This window comes from Pezoporus flaviventris, unplaced genomic scaffold (assembly GCF_033815535.1).
Source record: "Pezoporus flaviventris isolate CSIRO_AGI_PZ_B2104156 unplaced genomic scaffold, CSIRO_AGI_Pfla_v1 ptg000043l, whole genome shotgun sequence".
Lineage (NCBI taxonomy): Eukaryota > Metazoa > Chordata > Aves > Psittaciformes > Psittacidae > Pezoporus > Pezoporus flaviventris.
Genome location: NW_026892591.1, coordinates 684,688 through 710,813, shown reverse-complemented (window position 1 = coordinate 710,813; position 26,126 = coordinate 684,688). Strand labels below are relative to the sequence as shown.

The 26,126-nt window shown below is 59.0% G+C and overlaps 2 protein-coding genes across 2 annotated transcripts; both read left to right on the top strand.

Moving 5' to 3' along the window:
- Nucleotides 1–7,385: 7,385 nt before the first annotated feature.
- Nucleotides 7,386–15,646, top strand: LOC133276164 (AN1-type zinc finger protein 5-like). Its single transcript, XM_061466729.1, has 6 exons — nucleotides 7,386–7,543; nucleotides 8,520–8,693; nucleotides 10,120–10,213; nucleotides 11,325–11,443; nucleotides 12,984–13,094; nucleotides 14,848–15,646. Exons 2-6 carry the CDS (start codon nucleotides 8,543–8,545, stop codon nucleotides 14,994–14,996), a joined length of 624 nt encoding a protein of 207 aa, XP_061322713.1. The 5' UTR covers nucleotides 7,386–7,543; nucleotides 8,520–8,542; the 3' UTR covers nucleotides 14,997–15,646.
- Nucleotides 15,647–18,618: 2,972 nt separating this feature from the next.
- On the top strand, nucleotides 18,619–25,922 carry ABHD17A (abhydrolase domain containing 17A, depalmitoylase). The gene is made up of 5 exons (XM_061466728.1): nucleotides 18,619–18,767; nucleotides 20,643–21,151; nucleotides 23,138–23,332; nucleotides 23,975–24,154; nucleotides 25,013–25,922. The coding sequence occupies exons 2-5, from the start codon at nucleotides 20,838–20,840 to the stop codon at nucleotides 25,236–25,238; spliced, it is 915 nt and encodes a 304-aa protein (XP_061322712.1). The 5' UTR covers nucleotides 18,619–18,767; nucleotides 20,643–20,837; the 3' UTR covers nucleotides 25,239–25,922.
- The last annotated feature ends 204 nt before the right edge of the window (nucleotides 25,923–26,126 follow it).

Sequence of the window (26,126 nt, the reverse complement as noted above, 5' to 3'; positions counted from 1 at the left end):
CTCAGGTGACAGTGGTCCTTGGTCCCCTGCTTTGAGGACAGGCTCCAGCATCCTTTCAGAGAGGGGAGGCAAAGCTGATCTTGACTGATGCTGGCCCCTGGGGTGCCCGGCCCAGCCTCCTGCTCCTCCCATTTGATGGAGAAAACGATGGGTGAATGTGTTCCTTGGCCACCTCTCCCATCAGTGTGCTCGGAGCTGGGGTCTGTCCCTTGGTGGAGGTCAGGATCCCACCCATATCCTATTCTCTTCCTCATGGCCCTGGAGGGTGGCCCTGACTCCCTACAAGATGCCTGAGGGCTGGCTCATCCCCAGGGTACAGCGGGGAAACTGAGGCACAGGGTGAGGTGGGGACGTGCAGGATGCCGGGGTCTGCCCGGGCAGAGGCAGGGGCTCTGGGGCATCATCTGAGCCACACCAGTGCTTGAGCCCAGTCAGGCTGCAGCATCCCTGTCCCTGCTGTGGGAGCTGGGGGCTCTGCTGCCCTCCAGGGCTTCATCTCAGGGGGTTTCAGAAGCAGCCGCCCCCCCAGCAGTCCCCCAAATGAAGGTGCTTGAGTAGGTCCCCAGCCAAGGGGACTGGGGGAGAAGGGGCTGCTCCAGGGCAATGTGTTCCTGCCATCAGCTCCCCCATCGCTGCCCTGTCACAGGCCGGATCCTGCATTATGCTGGGATGCCCCCATGGGGAGCTGAGCTGGATCCCAGCACCCCAGTGGCTGTCACCTCCTGTGGCCCCATTTGTCCCTGCAAGAAGGACTTGCAGCATGGGGGACAGCCCTGCAGTGGGCAGGGAGGGCAGGATGGGGATGGCTGCTGCCGCTGTCCCCATCCCTTGTGATGGACCCCACACGGTGCTTTGGGACATCCACTGAAGGCAGTTTGGGAGGTCACAGTGGAGACCCCAACCCTGCACCCAGGGTCTCCTGCTTCCCCCTGGAGCAGAGATTCCCAGCAGGACATGCCTGCTGCTCCTGCCCCGGAGCTCACCCTGCGTCATCGCTGTGGGACTCTGGCTGCGGATCAGGGCATCATCACCCTTCTTCCCCACTGGACATCATCACCCTTCTTCCCCACTGGACACCTCAGACTTCACGGCAGGGTGGGGATGTGGTGGCAGTGGTGGAGGAAACCCTCCCAAAATCCTGGTGCAGAGCCACCCATGAAATATTCAGGCCGTTCAGTGCAATTCCTGGGTTGCCGTCGAAAGCACCATGAATATTGCAGGCAGGCATTAAAGTTTGATGGGTACCACGCTCCAGCACAGCCCCATGGACACCGGTACTGTGGGAAGCCCCTCTGCTGGGATGGGGGGCACCTCTGCTGGGCTCCAGCAACATTTCCTTCTGGTTTATCCCTAAAACATGTGGTGGTGATGGGCTGGGTCCCTGAAGTGCTCCAAGAACAACTGGGCTCAGATCATGGAATTATAGAATCATGGAATGGGTTGGGTTGAAGGGACCTTAAAGCTCCTCCAGCTCCAGCCCCTGCCACGGGCAGGGACCCCTTCCACTGGAGCAGCTTGCTCCAAGCCCCTGTGTCCAACCTGGCCTTGAGCACTGCCAGGGATGGGGCAGCCACAGCTTCTCTGGGCACCCTGTGCCAGCGCCTCAGCACCCTCCCAGGGAAGAGCTTCTGCCTAAGAGTTCATCTCAGTCTCCCCTCTGGCAGGTTCAAGCCATTCCCCTTGCCCTGTCCCTACAGGCCCTTGAAGCTCCCCACCACATCCCTAGGACTGAGGGGCAAAGCTCAAGGCAGAGCCGCAGGAGGGTGCAAGGTCCTGCAGGGCTGGGGCCAAGCACAGTTTGTGGCCACCCCATCCCAAAGCCCAGCTGTGCTCCCACTGCCCCATCAGCCTCACTCTGCAGCCTGAGCGATGCCCACGCCAGGCACAGGAAGAGGTTTTCATCTCCCTGAGCATCTCGGAGGGTTTCATCCTCCATGTCATGAGCTTTCCAGGTCAGTCCTCACCCAGAAGGGACCATTCCCTTCTCCTCCGCCTGCTCTCATAACTCGGCTCTTCCCGTGTTTATATAAGAGCGACGTCTCCCGCAGACCGGGGAGAGAATTGGCTGGGGAGAAATAATGAGGATAATTCAAGTCATTTGGGAAGATGAGGTTTGTGAGGTGCCCAGCGTCTTCCACCTTTTACATGTTGTCTCTAATCATCCGCAATCTCGGATGGCCATTGATGGAGCTCGTTGCTGTGGCGACGGATGAATAGCCCTGGGATTGTACCATGCCAAAAAAGTGCTGTCCTTCCATCAAAACAACAACAACAACAAAAATATCATTTTGTTCAGGAAATTAAGCAGTTTGCAACCAAAGAGCAGCGTCTGAAAGGGCTCCCGCGTCTGTTCTTGCCTCCTGGCTCCCACCATCACGGTGGGGCTGTCAGGAACATGCCCGGCGCCCCGGAGAGCCCTTTGTGTGCGCTGGCCAAGGAGAAGGTGGTAATTGCGAGGGGGTTTCTAACCCACTGAGCCTGTTAAAAGGATTTTGTACCCCCCTCCCGGCTCTCTTCTTCCCCAGATGTGTGTCACGCCGGCAGGCAGCACGGGGCGCTGCGGCCAGGGGCTGGTGCAGCACTAGGTTAATGTGTTAGCTCTGCAGGGGGGGACCAGGAGAGGGAAGCAGTGATGGGGGGCAGCCGGGCAGGGTGTTGGGGCTCAGGTCCTGCTCCTCCCCTGGGCTCCCTTACAGGGAGCACTGGGCTCCTGCCATCCACAGCCTCCCTGGTTTTCCATTTAACCAAGCAACATCTCCATTTCTCCCGTGCAGCACAACCTGAGCCCAGGCACTCTCCTTCCTTCCCCACTCCTCTGGGAGCATCTCCTGGGGTGGCAGAGCCTCCGAGGACAAGGCTGCGGGGCTGTGAGGGGGGATTTGGGGTCTGCTCAACCACAGCAACCTTTGCTCCAAGCCCCTGTGTCCAACCTGGCCTTGAACACTGCCAGGGATGGGGCAGCCACAGCTTCTCTGGGCACCCTGTGCCAGCGCCTCAGCACCCTCCCAGGGAAGAGCTTCTGCCTAAGAGCTCATCTCAGTCTCCCCTCGGGCAGGTTCAAGCCATTCCCCTTGTGCTGTCAATGTCCCTCTTGTCCTGCCACTTGTCCCTGTCAAGAATTGATCCTGGCTTTGGGTTTGCCTCTGGGGGTGGAAGCATCTGACCCTCCTGAGGCTGTGAACCACAAGCAAAGCTCCTGCCGCATCCCAAGGCCCATGCTGTGGGTATTGTCCATGCGCTGCCACACTGGGCCACGGCACATTCTAAACTTGCTGGCACCTTTGATGGTCTCAAATGCCAGCTGCCAGCAGCGATGTAAATGGTGTAAGTCAGAGCTGTGTGACCCCAACCCTCATCCTATGAGAGCACAAGAAACCAAACACCCTCAGGGCACGTGTCCAGCCGGCAGAACGGGAGAGCCTTGGGTGCAGCAGGGCTGGAGCCAGCCCCTGTGTGTTGGGGCAGCGCGGAGGAGCAGGGGGAAGGAGGGATGAAGACATGGGGAGAAGGCATTTTACAGAGGACCCTCAGGACGAGAAATGGGTCAAACTCTTGTGGTTCCAGCTCCCCTTTGGGTCAGAGCCTCCGACAGGGCTTTGCTGACCACCTCCAGAGCCCTGCACCATCACAGGGCTCTGCCAGAGCCAGATGGAGCCCCATCTTGGCTGCAGCGGGCTGGGGAGATTAACTCTGCAGGGAAAACAAGCTCAGCAGACGCTGCTGAGCTGAGCCGAGCCCGCCGGCGCGGCTGCGGCTGCATGCACATGCATGTGCCAGAGCCTACATGGGCACGCGTGTGCAGACATGAAGCGCTTGCGTGCGTGCAGATGTGTTTGGCCAAGCTGATGAAGCAGTGTGTCTCGTCTCAGGCGGGCGGGCAGGCTATTGGAAATGTGTCCTCATCCTTTAATTGTGCTGCTTTGATAGAAGTGATAATTGGCCAGAAATCAATGCTGGTTTGCTCCCGTTTCTCCCATCCTGTCTCACCCGGCCCTCCCCTCTCCGGGTGCGTTGCTCCCTTTAGTGGAGTGACATTTAAAGGCTCTGCCATAATCGTTAGGTAACCCAGGCAGAGAAGATGCTTAAGAGGGGGCTCATGCAGCCAGGCAGCAGGCAGAGGTGGAGGCAGCTCCTCTCTTCACTGTCATGGCTCAAGGGCAGATGGAGATGATGCTCCAGAGCATGTCTGGGTGCTGTGGCAGTGAGAGCATTGGGTGACTGCAGCCATTCTGGGGGTGAGGGGAGAGTGGAGCAGGGAAGGGACAAACTCCGGTTGTGCCAGCCAGGAGCAACCTCCCTGCTGCAGAGCATCATAGGACAAGGTGTGTTAATGATGGAAACCAGCCTGGTTTGGGTTGAAGGGACCTTAAAGCTCCTCCAGCTCCAACCCCTGCCACAGGCAGGGACCCCTTCCACTGAAGCAGCTTGCTCCAAGCCCCTGTGTCCAACCTGGCCTTGGGGACTTGCATTGCCCAAGAGGGGCTCCAGTTCCAGAGGGGGACTCTGGGACCACTCAGGGATGCAGGGAGCTGGGGGTGTCCAGTCAGTGATGGGCACACGAGGGGTGACCGGACGCACAGTGATGGGCACATAGGGGGTGACCGGTCAGTGATGGGCACACGGGGGGGGTGACTGGACGCATGGTGATGGGCGCACAGGGGGTGACCTGTCAGTGATGTGCACACGGGGGGTGTTCAGTCAGTGATGGGCACACAGGGGGTGACCGGATGCATGGTGATGGGCACACAGGGGGTGGCCGGTCAGTGATGAGCACACAGGGGGTGACCAGATGCACAGTGATGGGCACATGGGGGTTTGTTCAGTCAGTGATGGACACACGGGGGGTGACCGGATGCACGGTGATGGGCACATAGGGGGTAACCGGTCAGTGATGAGCACACAGGGGGTGACCGAATGCACAGTGATGGGTGCACAGGGGGTGTTCAGTCAGTGATGGGCACACAGGGGGTGACCAGATACGCAGTGATGGGCACATAGAGGGTGACCGGATGCACGGTGATGGGCACATGGGAGGTAAATGGTCAGTAATGGGCACACAGGGGGTGACCAGATGCACGGTGATGGGCATATAGGGGGTGACCGGTCAGTGATGGACACACGGGGGGTGACCGGATGCACGGTGATGGGCACACGGGGGGTGTTTGGTCAGTGATGGGCACATAGGGGGTGACAGGACACACAGTGATGGGCACACAGGGGATGACCGGACGCACGGTGATGGGCACACAGGGGGTGTTCAGTCAGTGATGGGCACACGGGGGGTGACCGGACGCACAGTGATGGGCACACAGGGAGTGACCTGTCAGGGATGGGCACACAAGGGGTGACCGGTCAGTGATGGGCACACGGGGGTGACTGGATGCACGGTGATGGGCACACTGGGGGTGACCGGATGCACGGTGATGGGCACACTGGGGGTGTTCAGTCAGTGATGGGCACATAGGGGGTGACCGGACGCACGGTGATGGGCACACAGGGGATGACCGGTCAGTGATGGGCACATAGGGGGTGACCGGACACACAGCGATGGGCACATAGGGGATGACCGGACGCACGGTGATGGGCTGGCGGCCGCGTTGCCGTGTGAGAGCGGCGCCACCTGGCGGTCGCACGGCCGTGTCCCCCAGGTCACGGTGGGAGAACGTCCATGAACATCCCGAGCTTGACGGTGGCTTGCAGGGGTTTTGCTCCCGGCTGCTTCCCGAGCCGCAGCACAGCCGGGCCATGGGTGCTCTGCCTGCTGGGGGCTGTGCTGGGCACCCCACCGCCAGGACCTGAATCAGCCTTGTGACGGGCTGGCTCACAGCAGCACCCATGCGGCATCCAGGGCTTGGTGGAGAGCAGCAGGAGCGGTTTGCAGCCGGGGATTCCTTCCAGCTGGAGACACCAGAGCATCACAGAACCATGGAATGGTTTGGGTTGAAGGGACCTTAAAGCTCATCCAATCCTAACCCCTAAGATCTGCCCCCTTTCAGTGCATCACAGCAGAAATGCCCCAGGGGCACTGCTGCCTGCCAGGTGTCCCCCCCCATAGACACGGTACAGGGTCCTGGACCCAAGAGCTGGGCATGGGCATCCCCAGTCCCCCTCCTACTACCTGGGGTAGAGCTGGCTGCATCCTGCCCCTATAGCTGGTGGGGGGCAAAGAGCATTGCCCACCCCGTCCTCCACAGATGGGGACATCCCCAGTCCTCTGCCCTATAGCCGGGGCCAAGGTCTCTCTCAGCCCCTATAGCTGGGGAGGAAGAGCCCCGCTCCCTCCCTTATAGCCAAGGAACGTCCCAGTCCCTGCAGCCCAGGGTAGCGGGGTCTCGCCCCCTTCCCATAGCCTGGGTCTGACTGCGCCCCAGTACCTACAGTGGGGGCTGCGGATCCCCTCTCTTGGAGCCCGGCTGTGTCCCACAGCCCTGTCCCCTATAGCGGGGCCCAGCCCCATCGCACGGGTCTGCCCCAGCCCTGCAGCCGGGAGCTCACAGCCCCACCGCTGCCCCACCGCTGCCCCACCCCGCCCCACACCGCCCCACACCGCCCCACACCGCCCCACACCGCCCCACACCGCCCCACACCGCCCACGGCCCGGCCTCTGCTCCCGGCTGCAGGCGCCAGCCCCGTCCCGGCCCCCCCCTGTCCCGCCCGGGCCGGGCCCTCCCCGGGGGAGGGCGCTCGGGGGCCGCGGTCCCACGGCCGCGCCGCCATGTTTCCCGGCAGCCCGCCCTGCCCGCCGCCCGCCTGAGCCTCCCGGCGGCCGCCCCGGCCCGGCCCGGCCCGGCCCGGGGGCCGCCCGCCTCCGCCGCCGGTGAGTGGGGCCCGGTGCGGCCCAGCTACTGGGCCCTGCCCGGCTCGGCCCGACCCGAGCCGAGCCTCCGCCGCGCAGGCCGCAAAGCCTCGGCCTCAATTTCCGCCGCGGGCGGGGAGCGGGGCGCGGGGCCCGGCCGCGGAGGGTGGAGGCGGGGTGGGCACGGACCCAGAGGCCGCCGGGGCGACAGCGGCCTTCGAGCGGACCCCGCGGCCGGGGGGTGCGGGGTGGGCGGGTGGCGGCGGCGGCTTTCCCTGGCCGGGGTGTCGGGGCGGCGGCGGCGGCGGCGGAGCAGCGGGGCAGGTTCGGCTTCCCCCGCGGTTCATGGCAGGGGGTTTGCGGTCGGGCCGCCCCCGGGCCAGCGGCGCGGGGGGAGCGGGACTCGCCCGCAGCCGTCGCTTTCTTTCTCCCTTCAGGGACGCTCAGCGTCAGAAGCAGCTGAAGCCTGGCCCGTGTGTGGCAGCGGGTGCCTTCCCTTTACCTCCGTGGGGATTCAGCCTGCCGGCTCCGGCACAAAGGAGGCTCCCGGGGCTGCCGGTGCCGAAGCAGAGGAGCAGAGGTCGGGTTGGGCCGGGAAGTGCTCCTGGTCTGGTAATGGGAGCACTGGCCTGAGCTCTGCCAGCGGAGCCCCCGGTGCAGAGCGGAGATTCATATCACCAAGCTGAGGACAAGGAGGAATAACCCAGACCTGATCGGCTTCCACCCCACAGCAGTGCTCCTGGGAGGGTAATTATCTCGTGTTCCCGTTGTTTTATTCCTTTGGTGCAGCAAGGTTTGTAGGAGTGTGAAAGGAAGCAGCAGAGCGAGCTGTGAAGTGATGGATACTTGGTGTATCCCACAAAGGGGATCCCTGTTGCTCACAGCCTGGAGCCACCTACACCTGCCATGGTCCTGCAGTTGTCCTCTCCCCTTGTCCTCTGTTGAAGCTGCGCCAGCCACAGCCACATTGTTGGCACAGATTTGAATTGGTGTTTGTTGGTGCTGGCAGTTATCACTTACGGTTCTCATTTGAAGGGGTGCAGTGCCATATAGATGCTACATCATGTGTGGCTGGAAGGGGCCCGTTCCTGGGTCTGGAGAGGACTGCATGCGATCCAGAGAGACATTATTAAGTTTGATTTTAAAAGTAGGTTTCCCTGTGTCTGCTGCTTCCCCTGAGAAGGTGTTCCAGAGCCGCATCTCACTGCTGGGAAGAAACCTTATCCTTCTTCTCTGCCTGACTGCGCTAACATTCCCCTTATCCGCCAGCATATGTCAGGAAGCACACGAGGATGTCTGAACAGGGAGGCAGTGGGTTCATTTTGCAGCGCTTGCATCATCTTCCTGAGAGCTAATAAACTAAAGCAGGCTTGAAATGAAAACAGACACCAGGGAGTGCGAAATGGGACTAACGAGGCTGGCGGGGGGCCCTCTTTGTTTTGGTGTGTGCAGGAGTTGTTAGTCGTGCTATGGGGGCTCTTCTCGAGTCCTGGGAGCCGGTTCCTGCTGGCTTTTTGGAGTGGCTCAAGGCCCTGGGACCCAAATCCTGTGGCTGCTTTTGAGCTGGGGGTATCCTGTGTCAGGGGGCTTGGATTGCGGTGCTGTGCCCCCGCAGGAACTGGGCTCCCTCTGGATCCTTTGTGCTCCTTCCTGATCAGCTGCAGCGTACAACGACCAAGCGCTCCGGCCCTAACAGCCCTCTCATTTGTGTTCCTGTTTGCAGCTCAGCACCTCGGAGGATCCAGGATGGCTCAGGAGACGAACCAGACCCAGGTGCCTCTGCTGTGTACCACAGGCTGTGGATTCTATGGCAGCCCCCGGACCAACGGGATGTGCTCTGTTTGCTACAAGGAGTTTCTCCAGAGACAGCAGAGCAGTGACCGGATAAGCCCCCCAGGTAGAGGGTTTTTGTCTGAGAAACCTGTCTTAAATGGGTGCAAACTGTGTCAAGGAAGTGGGCTAGAGCGTGGCGCTGGTGCTGGCCACCGGCAGATTTGCTCCTAGAGAACTCACGTCTTGCCCTTTTTGTGCAGACCCAAGCTCCTAAATCAAAGACCCGAGCCTTTGAGCGCTTGTGTTCCCTGTAAGGGGATCATTTGTTTCCTTCCCAGTCCCAGCTGTTTGTGAAGCTCCATCCCAGTCAGCACCTTGAGTAAACTGGAGAACTTCGTTGTGCTAACAGTGATTTTTAGGTATTTCCTGCTCCCTGAGTCACACACTGACTGCTGGGAACCACGACAGATCCCTGGAAGGAAACTTTATTTGAGACCTTTGTATTAATTCTCTTTTCTTAGGAGAGCTGACAGTCAAAAGCAATGACACAAAAGCTTTGTTTCTGGCAGCTAAACGTAGCTGACACATCACCTGGGAGGCAGCTAAGTGCACAGAAAGAATGCACTTGCCATCATTAGCAGGATCTTCTTTGGCTGAGAGCCTGTGCAGATGCCCCGTGTACAGATTTTGCCATGACAGTGAGAAACCCCTTCTGGAGATCTTCCAGTTTTGTTCCTGAGTGTGATAATGGTTTTTCCTGAATGACCCACCCAAAATATGTATTAGGAACACAGCTCTTATGATGAAGAGCTTTCAAAAGACCCCGACTTAGATCCTTGGCTGACATAAATGAACATGCTTCTGTTGAAGCCAGCTCCCCTCAGCGGATGAGGATCTGGTTCTTGTACCTTGGAGAAGTTGCAAAGTAACGCTAGGTTCCAGGTATGTTGGGAGCTGCAGCACTTTCATTTCTACTGACAGGATATACTGATCTATACTGACATTTATAGCGATTTATGCTGATGCAGTGTGTGATTTGCAATGCAGAGAAGAAGGGGAATAAAAGAATGCTGGAGGTGTCATGGGTGGCTGAAGTCAGGTTGTACCAGATGTTAGAAACTGTGCAGTAATAGAAGGCATTCAGCACACCTTATCAACTCCTGTGATAAACCCTTATCCCTCAAAAGGGAGCTAATGGATCCTGAGGAGCCACAGAGATCTCCATAAACAAGACCTGCAGTTCTTTGCTAGAAGAACTCATTCCTGATCTAACATAAGAGTAGGTAGCTGCACTGGTTCATGGCCAGGTCTGTCTAGCCTTGATGTGTTATCCCCATAGAAACCTATGCACAGATTTGGGAGGGAGAGTATAAAAATAGGGAAATTAGGAGTGATTCCAACAGGGCTGCACCCTCCCAGCTCCTGGTAAGGAGCAGGAGGTGAAAAGCCTGCTGAAAGCCCTCATCCTGCTTTCTCCTTGGCTGTCCAGCACCCGGGGAACTTGCTGACATTCTTAAGAGTTCACCAAGACTGTTATCTTGTCTTTTTAGCATCCAGTGGTCCCAACAGCAGCCCCGTGGCTTCGGATTCAATTGCAGGGCAGCATGTGGAGGGAGACTCCAGCCCTGAGGATGCAAAAGCCAGGTAAGGGCACAGTCTGGGGGTTAGATCTATAGCCATGCTAAAAGCCAGCTCTGGGACACAAGGGGTAGGTTCTCATCCTTAGTATGGCCAAGGGGATCTGTGAGGCAGGCTGAATCAAGCACTGTTGTGACCTTGGTTTATCTGGAAGATTGGTATGTCCTTCATGATCGTAGAATCCCAGACTGGTTTTGGTTGGAAGGGACCTTAAAGCTCGTCCAGCTCCAGCCCCTGTCACGGGCAGGGACCCCTTCCACTGGAGCAGCTTGCTCCAAGCCCCTGTGTCCAACCTGGCCTTGAACACTGCCAGGGATGGGGCAGCCACAGCTTCTCTGGGCACCCTGTGCCAGCGCCTCAGCACCCTCCCAGGGAAGAGCTTCTGCCTAAGAGCTCATCTCAGTCTCCCCTCGGGCAGGTTAAAGCCATTCCCCTTGGCCTGTCCCTACAGGCCCTTGTCCAAAGCTCCCCGCCAGGTTCCCTGTAGCCCCTTCAGGCACTGGAGCTGCTCTGAGGTATCCCCTTCAGGAGCCTTCTCTTCTCCAGGCTGAGCAAACCCAGCTCACTCAGCCTGGCTCCATAGGAATGCATAGAGGATGCATAGTCAGGTTCCAAAGGGTCAGAAGTGGCATCCTGGTTCTCTTGGAACCAGTGCACGTTGTCACTAGCTGTGTTAAACTGTTCCATTTTAAACTAGTCCTAAGTGAAAGGACCTGGTGATGATCCAGTCTGGAGGCTGCAACAGCAGGATTAGGGTCACAGTTGATAGGAAGGAACATAGTACTGCATTGAGCTGTACCATTGCACTCCTGACTCATAATTCTGTTTCCCTGTTCTTGGACTTGTTTGGATGGGCTGTTGCCTTGGCTTTGAGATATAGTTGGGTGGAAGAGGAAACTGAGATCATCACAGACTCACTCAATTTCATATTTTATTTGGTATATGAAGAACTTTGATCCCAGATCTCAAGGGCAATTTGCCTGCTGTGCTCCTGAGCTACCTCTGAGTATAATGTAATTAACTTCATGGGTTGAAGGCATCTCCCACATAACTGTTCATCAAAAGGAAATACTTGTATTTGTTCTGTGGTTTATATGGTTGTTGCAAATTCTCCCAGTGCTCAGACTCCTGTGACCCATCAGATGACGGCCATGAGCATATCCAGAGAAGAAAACAGCAGTGAGACAGAAGAACTCATCAAGACAGAAGAAGCCTCATCAGCATCTTCCTCATCAGGTAGACTGATTGGTTTGGCCTTTGCACCAGTCTGAAGGACACCGATCTCACAAGTTGGTTTGAGCAGCAGGTACAATACTGGCCACTGACTCCAGGAGAGGGTTGTTACCTAAAGGTGCCCTTTGCAGGAGAGCTGAGGAGAGAGCTGTTTCCAAGGCAGGAAGGAGAGAAAATGCTGTGCCTGAGGGCAGGCCGATAGAGATTGCTTTGTGGGCTGAGGGCTGAGTAGCTGCCAGCCCTCGACTCTGGCAGGAGGATAATCTTCCATGACGCCTATCCTAGTGAATGGCAGAGAGCCCAGAGCGGCCCACAGCCTGCTGCACGGCTGTTGTTGGCTGCAGTTCCCTGCCATCTCGAGGGAGGGAAGGAGATGGATCCAGCAGAGTCTTGGGAAAGAGGAGATGTGCTTGTGACAGTGCAGTTGTCACCCTGTGTGCTGGGAGGCATCCCTGCCCCTCAGAGGGCAGTGTAAACCCTGTTGCTTTGTTTGCCAAGTGGGTACCTTGAAGTGCTAGAGGAGCTGGGGTGTCATTACCCAGCAGGGTACATCCTCCACTCCTTGATGAGTTACAGGGTGAGCCATTGTGTTGCAGCGGAGCCGTAACCAAGTGACACTGCATTGGAGACACCTTCCTTTAGTTCAGCTGACAGCTTGCTAGCATTGAAAGCTAAAAAAAGACCCCAGGAGTTTTTGGTTGCTAAAAAACCCCCAGGCTCTAGTCACTGCATATGACTGTGCAGTTTGGATTTGGCACTCCCTTCTCTGCAAGCCCAGGGGACAATTTACAACAGGAGGATGAGAGACTATGTGACAAAAGAGGCTTGGAAGATCTGCCCCTTTCTCCTGATTGTGTGATGTTTAGAGAGTTGCTTAGGGTCACATCCACAAAGCACTCCCTGCCTCTGACTGTCTCCTTAGCCTGTTGTTGAGAGCAGTCTGCGCTGCAGGTGTGTATCTGCTAACAGTTGGAGCTCCTCCCTCCTGTTGACTTCTCTAACCTGCTTAGGTACTGTAGGAAATCCTGCTAAGCATCAGTGACCTTTAACAATCTGGCTTTCAGGGCTCAGTTTTCCTTTTGGTAGATTAGAGGCAGCGATGAGTATCTGCGTAAAGCATTCAGAGACCTACATATGAGGAACACTTACATAAGAGTCAGCCAAAATAATTAGTAGTACTTACAAGGGGTTAACTTTTTTTTCCCCCTGCAAAGATTAACTCTAGGCTCAGCCATGTGGTTGATTACTGTACATCAGCTAAGCTGTAGTGACTGTCCAGACGCTATGGCAAGCATAAGGTAATTCTACTTACCTTTTGTCAGCCAGAGCTAAACAGCATTGTGTTACCGTATGTATGCCATAGCTAAACCATAATATTTTTTTGGTGTTCCTGAGCCTTGGAATTAAGGAATTTGAAACAGAGGGAAAACATGAGGTTGTGTGGGGTGTAGATCTTGGTGGAACAAGGCAAATCTTCTGTAATACATTGAATGGGTTGCTTGGTTTATCAAGCAAGATAGTACAACTCTGGCCTCTGTTTCAGGTACTCTGCTTGAAACACCCCAGAACACAGCTGAGGGCAAGGCAGCCTCAGAAAAACCCAAACAGAAGAAGAATCGCTGCTTCACCTGCCGCAAGAAGATAGGGCTGACTGGTAAGACCCTGGCTGTGGGAGAGCTTGCCTGTGGCCCAGGTAGCCTGGGTTCATAGTCCTGCAGACAGAACTGCCCCTGCTCTGATGCTGCCTGTGTTCAGAGGGTCAGTGTGGGTCAGTGCCTGGAGGTACCCCTCCAAAAAGTACTTCACATCCACAAGACGTGGTGCTGCAAGGGAGAGGGAGGGAAACTCCAACCTGCGGACAGGACAGTGCTGTCTGAGGCAGTATCCCGGGGAATCCGCTGCTCCCTGCCAGCCCTTGGATGCAGGGTTGCGGAACTGGATGGAACTGCTTGGCAAAAGCTGCTCCTAGCAGCAGTGGCAGTGCTCGCTGTGCATCTAATTCTGATCCCACAAGCAAAGGCAGCACTCGCTGTGTATTCTGTCAGAAGCAGAGGCAGTGCTCGCTGTAGATCCAGTTCTGTTCCTCTTGGAGTCAGTGATAAAGTTTTCATAATAGTAACGGGAACTGAGTTAGACCCAAACTGAAAATCTGACTCCAAAACTCATCCCATTTGTGAATGCACTGTTAGGTTCCTGAGAGCAGGATGGCTGTTGGCATTCAGCCTGGAAAGCTGAAGGGAGAGGTGCTGAGATGGTGTCAGGTGACTGGTATCAATAGGAAAACTGCCCCTGGAAAGCGAAGCAATTAACTTGGCTGTGGTTTCTTAATAAGAACATCATTCCCCTAAATTGACTCTGGCATTCAGTGTTTCCCTGGAAAAGGGGAACCCCAGAGCTGTGCAGTCATGCTGTTCAGCGGAGCACTCACCTCTCCTGGAGTGTTCAGCAGCCAGGGACTGCAAAATGTGCTTTGGTTCCGTTGGTGGAAGCTGAGTCTGGCCTGGGAGGTTTGTCCAGGGCCTGGGCTGGGGATCCCAAGCTTGCCTGGAGCTTGGAGGACCCTGTCCTAGAATAAACGTGGGTTTCTAAGCCTGGAACTGGGCAGGGTGCTCTGCCTTCAGCTGTGCAGGGAGGATTGTTTTCCTGGATTAGTGTTTCCTTAAGGGCTTCAAACCATGAGAAGATTCCTCTCCTTTAGGAGGCTCAACCTGCAGAGAATTCCTTGTGAATTCAGGGCATTCAGGATAAAATGGCTTTTCTCAGATAGGAGTAAACTGGCACCTCGTAGCAAGGTGTCTGTGGTATTTACAGCCTGTAGTTGGGAAGGTGGTGCTCTCTGCCTCGGTTTCCTGGTGTGCTGTGGTAACAGCAGCATCTCTGCACAGCCTTGTCTCCAAGTGAAGTGATTAAAGTATGGATTTTGAAGCCTAAATAGCTGAAAAGTGATCCTAATGAGGTGAAGGGTTTTGCTGCTTGCTGCCTTGCTGCTGGTCAGCTCAGATGCTGCTGCGTGACGCCAGGGGAGCCTGGCTCGGGGGCCTCGGCTCCAGCTCGGGCTGCCTGGAGGGCTGGATCAGCAGTCTGGCACTCTGCAGTCCTTGGCATGTCCCTTGTCCCTGGGGAAGCATGGAGAGCAGCTGCTGTGGGAGCGTTGCCCCTGCTGTGACAGCTGGGGCTGACCAGAGGGGAGCTGCTAAGCCAGAGGAAAGCAAAGAGCCACTTGTGGTCATCCCCCCACACGCAGACCCTTGCAGCAGCTGGGGACAGAACCCCCCTCCCTCATCTGTCTCTCTTTGCGCATTAGTGGGGCTTCCAGGCCTGGCAGGGAAGAGGGGGGGCCCTGCTGCCTTCCTGTATGGCTGGCTGTGGGTTCAGTGGCTTTGTCTCTCTGCTCTTCCTCCCTTCAGGCTTCGACTGCCGCTGCGGGAACCTGTTCTGTGCCATCCACCGGTACTCCGACATGCACGCCTGCCCCTATGACTACAAGGCAGAAGCTGCTGAGAAGATCCGTAAGGAGAACCCCATTGTTATCGCCGAGAAGATCCAGAAGTTGTGAAGGGGGCTGAGCAGCTCGAACTGCAGCCAGGTGGCCTGGTGCTCCTCCCCTTCCTCCCAGCCTTCCTCCTCTTCCTCCCAGCGCCATCCGTGGTGTGATGGGGACTCCAGCAGCACACACGAACCAGCACGCAGACATGGGGATTCCTCGCACCTCCTTGGCAGACAGTTAGTGTTCCTCCTTTCCCTTCCTGCCCATCCGACAGCCGCCGCTCAGCTGATCTGCTCCCAACCAGCTTCCCAAAGGAAAAGGGACTGTCCTGCCCCGCCACTCCAACGCTAAGACCTTCGGACTTGTCTTCACCGGGGCGGTTTGTGCATGTGGCAGCCAGGCTCTGCCTTTCCCTTCAGCCAGCAGCTCCGAGGCCCGCGAACCTCCCAGGACTCGCAGCCGGAGCCCATGAGCAGCTTCTGGACTTTTCCCTCTGCCCCAGGGTCTTTTGGGCGGGTGTAGGAGTGGGAGCTGGGCAACGCCAGCAGCGAGGCTGCCTTCTGCTCCCCAAGAGGTGTTCGGTCTCGGATGCACAAAAGATGATTCTGTAGTTTTAATGCTCTAAGTACCCTTCCCCTCCCTTTGCGACACTGTTGTGGCAGCACCGAGGTGGTTAAGCAGCAGAATACTGGCACAGTAAAGTTATTTTGTGGCTTGAAGTGATGTAGATGCACTCCTGGCGCAGGTCAGGACCTCTGGGGAAGTGCTGCTCGTTTCCCCGTGTCTCTGGCAGCAGGGAGGGAGCCTTCCAGGCTCCAGGGCCATGGCTGGGCTGCAGGATACCCTTGCCCCAGCCTCCTGTGCTTCAACACCCCCTGAGTAACCACCAGCCACTTCCCAGGAGAGGTTTGTTGTCACCTTTCCTCTCCCCTCTGCTCCCTGCCTTCTCTCCTTCCTTTCTCATTGGGGTTGTGCACAAAGCTCAGATCACCAGACCTCTGCTTCCCTCCCTGTCCCTGTGTCCCTTCCTCCCCGTGGGCTCTGCTGGTAACTGTGAGAGCCTTTCTCCCTGATGAGTGCATTGCATTGGCTTGGGAAGCCCCCCAGCTGCACTGCTCTCGCCTGGCTGCGTGGCCCCATGGGATGAGAGGCAGGGCCAGATCTGCAAGAGGATGCTCTGAAAGCTGGACAGAGGGATTTGGGGCACAGGGAAAGGCATGTGGAGGGCTGCAGGGTGTGTGGGGAGTCACACGGAGGGGCTTTGGGTGCCCAGAAGCACAGGCTTTTTTTCCTGAAAGCCATTCCAGGAAAGCCCATGGGGAGCCCTGGGGAGCAGGGAGAGTCCCTTGGGGGGCTCTGGACCCACTGAGGCTCATGCTTGGGGTACAGGAAGACTCAGGGAGGGCTCCAAGGTGCATGGGAAGGCAAAAGGAGAGCTTTGAGGTCCAGTAGACATGCTCAGAGGACTTCAGTACCTCAAAAGGCACAGAGTGAGTAGCGCTCAAGTAGAACGTGGAGAGCTCTGGGCTATTGAAAAGGGAACCGTGGGGCTCAGGTACGCAGCACAAGGCAGGCAGTGGCTCTTGGGGTGCAACAAAAGCCACCTTTAGGTCATGCAAGGTCTGCACCACCCTGCGAGGCTCCTCCAGAGGAACAGAGAAGTAGAGCTGAGGCCACAGAGCTCTCAGCAGAGAAATCTGATGGTTCCTAGGGGAAAAGCAGCAGGTTCTGCCCCACTTGTGGCTATCCCGCTCTTTGGAAGTGTTTCCCTTGGCATCAGCTCCTACAAGGGTGTCAGAGCAGAGCTGCAGAGGCAGAACCAGCAGCTGGGGGAGTCATGGCAACTCCTTCCCTGCGCTGGTTTTCCTCATGGGAATTGTGCCCTGGTGGGGGTGGGTGTATTGTTCCCAAGATTCCATTTTCCCCATTTGATTCCTGCAGCAGGCGCTGTCAGACGGCTTCACTGGGAGGGTTCAGACCTCTCGGGGTGATGCAAGTCCCTGGCAGCGCGGGCGGAGGCTGCCTCTCACCAGCCTCTTCCTCACGGCTTTGCCTCTGGGTTAACGCTGGCGTCACGTCTGGAGCAGGCAAGCGGCGGCACGGGGCAGAGCGAGGATGCGCCCGGTGCCAGCCGGAGTCTGGAGAATGAGGCATGGCTCCTGAGGGGGTGGAAAGCCGTGAGGAAGTGCACCCATCCCTCCCCTTGCATCGCACGAGGGTTGTGAGTCCTGGGGACGGGAAGCAGCTCCTGCGGATAGAATCACAGAATCAACCGGGTTGGGAAAGACCTTTAAGCTGCTCCAGTCCAACCCAGCCCTGCCAAGGCCACCCCTAACCCATGGCACTGAGGCCTCGTCTCCACGCTGTGTGAACACTTGCAGGGATGGTGACTGCAGCCCTGCCCTGGGCAGCCTGTTCCAATGCCTGAGCACCCTCTGGGGAAGGAATTGTTCCTCAGCTCCAGCCTAAAATGCAACAGGAAAGCCCACGTGGCAAAAGGCAGCCACCTGCTTCTCCACCACCCACCTCTTCCTTTTTGTCCCCTTCCTCCTCGTAAGTGTAAATATTAATACAGTCTAGTTTGCTTGGATGCTCTGGGTGATTTGTTATGGATATGGATTTGTCCCATGCTGGTGCTGGCTCAGCCCTGGGTTCTTCTAGAGCGGCTGTGGGGCTGTGTGCCTCAGTTTGCCCATGGACAATCATAATCATGGAGTGGTTTGGGTTGGAAGGGACCTTAAAGCTCATTCAGCTCCAACCCCTGCCACGGGCAGGGACCCCTTCCACTGGAGCAGCTTGCTCCAAGCCCCTGTGTCCAACCCGGCCTTGAACACTGCCAGGGATGGGGCAGCCACAGCTTCTCAGGGCACCCTGTGCCAGCGCCTCAGCACCCTCACAGGGAAGACCTTCTGCCTTATCTCCAACCTGAACTTCCCCTGTTCCGGTTTGAACCCCTCACCCCTTGTCCTATCGCTCCAGTCCCTGATAAAGGTCCGTCTCCAGCATCCTTGCAGCCCCATTCAGACACTGGAAGCTGCTCTGAGGTCTCCATGCAGCTTCCCCTCTCCAGTCTGAACAGCCCCAACTTTCTCAGCCTGGCTCCATGCAGGAGCTGCTCCAGTCCCTGCTCATCCTCATGGCCTCCTCTTCACTTGCTCCAACAGCTCCACGTCCTTGTGCTGAGGACCCCAGCACTGCACGCAGAGCTGCAGCGGTGGTCTCGCAGAGCAGAGGGGCAGGATCACACAGGGGGGTTCTGTGCTACTGCAGTACCTGTGCCCGGTGCTGGCAGGGGACAGAAGTGCCCTCACTGCCCGTACTCAGCTCTGTGCAGCTCCCCCAGGCCCTGAAGGGCCAAACCCTCCCTCGGTCCCCGCTGGTTGCTGCTGTGTCCGCCCGCGCTGGCGGGGTCGGAGCGGGACCCGCGGTGCTGGTGGCCATGGGCTGGGGGGTGACGAGGGCCCGGGGCTCGGGACCTGAGCTCCAACCTGGGCCTAAACCAGCACCGCCGCCCCGTGTCCGGGAAGGGGAAGGGGAAGGGGAAGGGGAAGGGGAAGGGGAAGGGGAAGGGGAAGGGGAAGGGGAAGGGGAAGGGGAAGGGGAAGGGGAAGGGTCCGGCCCCGCTCCGCCCCCGCCGCCATGAGGGGCCGGAGACCTCAAGGCAGCCGCGCTGTAGCCTTGGCAACGAGGGGGGGAATGGCGTCACTTCCGGGAGAGGAGAGGCGGGGCCAGCGGGCCGCTGTGTAGCGCCGCCCCCGCCTCGGAGGTCCGCAGCGGCCGCGAGTCCCTTCGGCAGCCCCGAGCGCGGGGCCCGGGCGGGCCGCGGCGGAGCATGGCCAGGTACGGGGCGGCTGGGGGGGGGATGTGGGGCCCACACGGGTCATGGAGGGGGTTCCATCGGTCAGAGAGTGCTGGGGGGGGGGGGGGGAAGTCAATGGTGGGAATGGGGGTGTCGGGGCTGTCAGTGAGGGGAGGCCACCAGAGCGTGGAGGGGGGGCCCAGGCAGGTCCGTGTGTGTGGGACCCCCCCCCCCCAGCCAGTGTAGGGTAAGAGGCCGGTGGGTATGGGGGGGGGGGGGCAGGCTTGGCAGTGGAGGCCCTCAGTGGGGAGGGGAGGGAGGAGCACCCACTGGTCGGTGCAGGGGGGCCCATACGGTCACTGGGGGGTCCCACATGGTCACTGTGTGCTTGGGGGGGTCTCTCACGGTCCCTGTGTGCTTGGGGGGGGTCTCACACGGTCACTGTGTGCTTTGGGGGGTCTCACACGGTCTTTGTGTGCTTGGGGGGTTCCACATGGTCACTGTGTGCTTGGGGGTCCCACATGGTCACTGTGTGCTTGGGGGGTCCCACATGGTCACTGTGTGCTTGGGGGTCCCACATGGTCACTGTGTGCTTGGGGGTCCCACATGGTCACTGTGTGCTTGGGGGTCCCACATGGTCACTGTGTGCTTGGGGGGTCCCACATGGTCACTGTGCTTGGGGGGGTCCCATACAGTCCCTGGGAGGTCCCACATGGTCACTGCGTGCTTGGGGGGGTCCCATATGGTCCCTGGAAGGTCCCACACGGTCACTGTGTGCTCGGGGGGTCCCACACGGTCACTGTGTGCTTGGGGGGGTCCCACATGGTCACTGTGTGTGTATCGCACTCAGGTTAGTGGGTGCCATGTGGCTCCCCCCCCTCTGGCTGTGGGGGAGTGCTGGGGTGTGTAGTGTGGGGCGTGGAGCCGGTCCCATGGGGCAGGCAGGGCTGCGTGTCCCCAGCCTCACGCTCCCTCCCTCTGCCTGTGTGGACGCACAGCCCAGCGTGCAGGTCTGCAGGCACTGGACGCCCTGCTCCACTGCGGGTGCCCAAAGTCCCGCTGGCACGGTGCTGGGTGATGTCCCCGTGTGCCACCAGCCCCGGCACCACTGTGGATGGGCACAAACACGAGGGGGATCCAAATTCAGCCCCAGGCTCTGAAGCGCAGGGCTTGCAGCGGGACCGGGGCATGGGGCATCCCTTCTGAGTATGCCCCATCCCTGGCAGTGCCCAAGGCCAGGTTGGACACAGGGGCTTGGAGCAAACTGCTCCAGTGGAAGGGGTCCTTGCCCGTGGCAGGGGTTGGAGCTGGAGGAGCTTTAAGGGCCCTTCCAACCCAAACCATGGAATCTGGGATTCTATGGTATTTCCATGCCACATGCCTTCGCCTCATGGCTGGGCGGGAGGCCTCCCCCCTCCACCCTTTCCTCCCCTTTCCTAGCCCTTGGGAAGCAGATGGAGCGAATTCCTGGGGCTGTGGGCTGGTTGACATTCCTCAGCTCAAGCCTGTGCCCAAACTTGCAGAAAATAGTTGCTTTTTTCCCCTCCTTTTCTCCCTTCTCCCCTTTTCCCTGTGGAGCTGGGTGCTCCTGCCGCACGCCCGTGCTGCCACGGCGGGGCTGTGTCCTTTGTACCACCAACTGCATGGCTGTCGTGGAGCGTGTGGTCTGCTCCTGCTGTCCTCTCCCACCTCGGCACGGATCTGCGTGGGCTCGGAGGTGTTGAAGGCGGCTTCTTTTGGGGGGGTGTGCGTGGGTTGAATGCGAGCGTGGGCGCTGTGAGCAGCGGCTCTGTGTGTGTGTTGGAGGGGGGCCCTCAGCCCGCTCCATGTGCTCATGGGAGCTGTGTGCTTGTCCCCATCCGCGGGTCAGGGGGTGCCCATTGCAGAGCCCTCACCCTGCCTTGTCCTGCCCGCAGGCCACCGCTGCTGCCCACGGACACAGGCATGGCGGCTGCCGCAGCCCCAACCGGCGCCGTGGGGGGACTGCTGGCGGCAGCCGAGCCCAGGGCCAGCTGAGGACGGGCCTCCCCGGGCCGTCGTTGTTGCCGGCTTCTGTCCCGTTTGGATCCTCCGTCGCTCCGGGCGCAGCTGCCATTGGCCTCGCCGCCGTCATGAACGGGCTGTCCATCAGCCAGCTCTGCTGCCTCTTCTGCTGCCCGCCCTGCCCCAGCCGCATCGCCGCCAAGCTGGCCTTCCTGCCGCCGGAGCCCACCTACGCCGTGGTGCCCGAGCCGGAGCCCGTGGGCAGCACCAGCACCGGCTCCCTGCGAGGTGGAGCCGCGGGCCGCTGGAAGCTGCACCTGAAGGACCGGGCGGATTTCCAGTATTCCCAGCGGGAGCTGGACAACATCGAGGTGTTCGTCACCAAAAGCAGCCGAGGGAACCGGGTGGGCTGCATGTACGTCCGCTGCGTGCCAGGAGCCAGGTGAGTTGCCTGTGGACGTGCTGCCCGGCACTGGTGCTGGGGATTGACCCTGGCTGGTGAAGTGCTGGCAGGGCATGGTGCCATCCTGCCACTCCTCTCCTTCAGCTGGGTGCCACCTCCTTGCCCTGGCTTGACCCAGCGCCTCGCTGGCCCTGCCGCAGGGGTTTGGAGGCATCCTGGGCCAGCTCAGCTCCCAGGACCGGTCTGGCTTGTGGCAGCTGGGAATGGGGTTAAACCGGGAGCAGAGGCAAAGCCAGAGGCTGTAGTGATGCTGGGGCTTCCTGGGCTGTCTCACAGATTGCCCCCTGATATCATGTCAGTGACACAGTCATGGGATGGCTTATGTTGGAAGGGATCTTAAAGCTCATCCAGTTCTGACCTTCCACTGGAGCAGCTTGCTCCAAGCCCCTGTGTCCAACCTGCCCTTGAACACTGCCAGGGATGGGGCAGCCACAGCTTCTCTGGGCACCCTGTGCCAGCGCCTCAGCACCCTCACAGGGAAGAGCTTCTGCCTAAGAGCTCATCTCAGTCTCCCCTCTGGCAGGTTCAAGCCATTCCCCTTGTCCTGTCCCTACATCTCTTGTCCCAAGCCCCTCTCCAGCTTTCCTGCAGCCCCTTCAGGCACTGGAGCTGCTCTCAGGTCTCCCCTTCAGGAGCCTTCTCTTCTCCAGGCTGCCCCAGCCCAGCTCTCTCAGCCTGGCTCCAGCACAGAGCTGCTCCAGCCCTCACAGCATCTCCGTGGCCTCCAGCTGCTCCTTTTTATGTTCTTATAATGCTCCAGTTGTGAACTGAGCATCTGTGCCTCACCCCCTTGAATCTGTAAACTGGGAAGCTGGAGAGGGATGTGGGATGGAGACCTCCTTCCATCTGCTGGTGGCTGGGCACGAGGGGTTTGTTTGCAGACAGGAGGGGACTTGGCAGCTGCTCCCCACGCTGGTGGCACAGCTTGGGGGTTCAGGTGCAGAGGGAGGCCAGGTCCCCAAGCCTGCAGCACCCAGCTGAGCCCATGGCACTGGTATCCTCCCAGGAGCAACGCACCCTCCAAGGAATAGCATCTGCAGAGACCTCTGTGTGGGGGAACCCAGCCCGGATCTGCCCTCAGCTTGCCAAGGGCTTCAAACCCACCCAGTGGGCTTGGGGCGAGGGGGGGGTGGCTTTCATGGGGTTTGGAGACCTGTGTTATAGGAGGCCTCTGCAGGCTGCCTGGTTGGGGACATCCCCTGTCCCCCTCCCCATGCCACAGGTCCTTGGAGAGAGGAATCTGGCGTTGGGTTTGCTCTGCTTCCGCATCTGCCTGCCCATGGCGAGGCTCAGCGCTGGCCCCACTCCTAGCACAGGTTGCAGGGCTGGGGGGCGGATCCAGCCCTCCCAAACTCTCCAGGGGCATCAGGTCTCTCATTGTCCTGTCACCACCTTCCTGCTGGGGCATCCAGGCTGGGACATGGACCTCTCTGACCATCTGTGGGGGCTCAGCAGATCCCTGCAGAGCTGCGGAAGAGAGCCAAGCCTCCATCAATACACTATTAGTTGTAATTTTTAGGATGAACGTTGTTTTTCCTCTTATGGTGGATATTTCTTGTGCCTTGTCACTCCCACAATTCACTTCTCTCCCAGCGGCTGGTGTCTTGCCAGGCTCAGGAGAGGAGAAAAAAAATCACTGTCAGAATTCTTACTTGAAATCCCCATTGGGCAAACGGCCCCAAATCCTGAGCTTTTTACCAAAAATAGACTCCAAATCTTGAACAGAATCCTCCTGCCTTCAGGCTGCCTGTTCCTGCTGGGCCCCGGGTGGGGAGGAGGGTAGGGGTACCAGTGGTTGGATTGGGGGTGTTCTGAGAACCTTCGGTGGTGGCCAGAGAGGTGTCAGGGGTGTCCTGGGGTTCAATCTCTGAAGCAGATGTCCTGGCACATCTGTCCCTGAGCTCCTGGTGGGACCGGGCAGGGTCCATCGCTAACCCTCGCTGCCCATCTCTCCCTGCGCTGCAGGTACACGGTGCTCTTCTCTCATGGCAACGCCGTGGACCTGGGGCAGATGAGCAGCTTCTACATCGGGCTGGGCACCCGCATCAACTGCAACATCTTCTCCTACGACTACTCAGGCTACGGCGTGAGCACGGGCAAGCCCTCGGAGAGGAACCTCTACTCCGACATCGACGCCGCGTGGCAGGCGCTGCGGACGCGGTGAGCGGGGCAGGGGAAGCGGCCACGTTCCTGCTGCTGCCAGGAAAAGCCTGGGCTCCGCAGCCTGGAAATCAGGAAATCTCCCAGAAAGGGAACCCAGGCCGCTTGTCACGGGAAGGGGTGGCCGGAAAGCAGCTGCAGGGGAGCCCAGAGGGGCAGGGATGCTGCTGCGGTGGGGCTGGCACAAGCTGTGCTCCCCATCAGGCTGTTCCCAGGCTCTTCCCCTGGCTGTGCTCAGCCCTGGCTCCCCAACCAGGCTCAAGGTGCAGCGCTGAGATTGATTCTGCCTCCTCTGTCCTGCCTGTAACCGGGGCTGGTTCGCAGTGTGGCCCAGGCAATGGGGGCTGCCCATTGCAGGTGGGCTCCACAAATGCTTCTACTGGCAAGAGTGAGCCTTGACAACCCTCAGAACTCATCTGGCAGCTCAGCCCTGGCTGCTCCTTGGTCCTTCTGGGGGTGCAGGGGAGCTACTCTGTGCCCTGCTGTGAGGGGCTGGGGTAAGGCAGAGGGGACAGAGCCCCATTCCCCCACCCCAGGAAGCTTTGCAGGGTGCTGTGACCAGAGCAGGATGACACTCTGGGCTGTGTCTCCCGGTGATGTGACTCTGGTGCTTGGGTGCTGACCTGGTCCCTCCTCTCTCAGGTATGGGATCAGCCCAGAGAACATCATTTTATATGGCCAGAGCATCGGCACGGTGCCCACAGTGGATCTGGCATCCCGCTACGAGTGTGCTGCCATCGTGCTGCATTCACCACTCACCTCTGGCATGAGAGTCGCCTTCCCTGAGACCAAGAAGACCTACTGGTTCGATGCCTTCCCCAAGTGAGTGGCCTGAGGAGAAGGGACAGGGGTCAGCTCTGCAGGGGCAGTGTCCACACCAGCTCTGTCCTGGACACCAGCCCTAGCCATGAGGGGTTATGGTGAAAACCATGGACCTGTCCCCTGTGGCAGGCTTGAACATACCCATTGCATCCTCTTGCTTTGTGTTGGGCCCCTCTGGGGCATTGTAACCCGCCGTGGGGTCACCATGCCCCAGCGTGAGGGCCATATGTCCCCCTGATGGTGCCACCTCCTGGGCATCCTGTCCCAGTCTTTGCCTGCCTGCTTTGGGCCCCTTGTCAACTACCACAAGCCCCAGGGTTCCCTCTCTTCCCCCTTGGGCTTTTCTCCCTCTGCAGATGGCAGGGCAGTGGCAGGGAAAGGCAGCACTGAAGCAGGACAAGCTCAAGCTTCACCTCTCCCTTACAGCGGGGCCCAAGGGACAGTCCCTGAGCCGGAAGCTGTGGCTGAGAGCCCCCAGCCCACGCTCCACATCCCGATGGCCTCATGTGGCCTTTGGGGCCGTGCTGGGAACAGCTTCCACTCAAAGCCTGGCACAGCTGAGCTCGGAACGGGGAGGGTCTGTGCTCACGCTGTCCTGCAGCGGCCTCCATCGCGTCCCATGGGGCTGTTGTCACTGCTGTCTGGTCCTCGTCTTTCACACTGGGGTAGATCTTGTCCTGGAGCTCCTCCTTGGCAGAAGCTCCATGTCCCAGTGCTCTGCTGGGATCAAAGAGCACTTCCTGGTCCCTCTCCCCAAGGGGATGTGTTTTGGGAGGTAAGGGGGGGAAAGAGGAATGGGCGTGCCTTGATCCCTGTACTTACCCCCTCTCATCTCTTCCCCACCCACCTTCTTGGCAGCATTGAGAAGATCTCCAAAATCACCTCTCCCGTGCTCATCATCCACGGCACGGAGGACGAAGTCATCGACTTCTCTCACGGCCTGGCCCTCTTTGAACGCTGCCCCAAGGCTGTGGAGCCGCTGTGGGTGGACGGGGCTGGGCACAATGACATTGAACTCTACAGCCAGTACCTCGAGCGCCTTCGGAAATTCATCTCCCAGGAGCTGGCCAGCCAACGCAACTAGCCATGGGGTGGATGGGGGGGGCTCTCACTGTCCCTCCCCAGTCCCTTTTGCTGGAGGTGCAGTGAGTTTGTACAGCTTCAGCTGCAGGCTCAGGAGAGGGCAGGAGGCCCTGGAGTGGATGGTGCGTTCCCTCTTGGACACGAGCACAGCTCTGCTCCCTCCTGGTGGCACCACTGGCTGGGCTGGCAAGAGATGGCAGCTCCCTCCTTCCCCCTTCCTCAGAAAGATGAGAGCCCATCGGATGGCCTATCCTTGGCTTTGGACACGTCCTCATCCCCTCTCCTAAACCAGCGAACTCCTGAATCCCTCCTGGCTGCTCTGCTGCTCTGACTATAGCAATAAGGCGAGTTGGAGAGGGCCGGGGGGTCCGGCCCCCTCCCTGGCATCGCTGCAGGGTGGGATGGAGGACGTGGCAGTTCCTGCTCTGGACTGAGCTTTCCCAGTGGTGGCACTGGGGTGCCTGGTGTTCCCCCTGTGCCTGGGGCAGAGCCATATCCCCAAGGGGAGTTTGGGGACACACAGTGGAGGTGCCCCCCTGTCCCACACCCCCTCCAGCTTGGCTCTGCTCTGCCTTTTCAGAGCGCTCCCCATGTTCAGGTCATCCCTGGAAAACCTCCTCTGTACCCCTGGGAAATGGGGAGAGGGCACCAGGCACTGAATAAAGAGCAGAGGTTGAATGTTTTACACGTGTGTGCCCTTTCCCTGGGTATTCCTGAGCTGGCTTCCCTGGGCCCCAGCCCCTCCGGCTCTGGCCCCTTGGCTTTCCCATGGGCTGATGCCTCTGCTGAGTTGCCAGATGGGGATGGGTGTGGGATGGAGCCCATTTTCTTCCCTGTTGTCTCTTTGAATCAGGCTGTGGGGATGATGGGGGCCCGTTCCCCCATGATT

Excerpts from the sequence above, each read along its gene's own strand:
- LOC133276164 (XM_061466729.1), top strand. The coding sequence starts at position 8,543 with ATGGCTCAGGAGACGAACCAGACCCAGGTGCCTCTGCTGTGTACCACA. Across the intron at positions 10,214-11,324 it reads CCTGAGGATGCAAAAGCCAG|TGCTCAGACTCCTGTGACCC; the intron begins GTAAGGGCACAG and ends AAATTCTCCCAG. Across the intron at positions 11,444-12,983 it reads ATCAGCATCTTCCTCATCAG|GTACTCTGCTTGAAACACCC; the intron begins GTAGACTGATTG and ends CCTCTGTTTCAG.
- ABHD17A (XM_061466728.1), top strand. The coding sequence starts at position 20,838 with ATGAACGGGCTGTCCATCAGCCAGCTCTGCTGCCTCTTCTGCTGCCCG. Across the intron at positions 23,333-23,974 it reads TGGCAGGCGCTGCGGACGCG|GTATGGGATCAGCCCAGAGA; the intron begins GTGAGCGGGGCA and ends CTCCTCTCTCAG. Across the intron at positions 24,155-25,012 it reads TGGTTCGATGCCTTCCCCAA|CATTGAGAAGATCTCCAAAA; the intron begins GTGAGTGGCCTG and ends CCTTCTTGGCAG.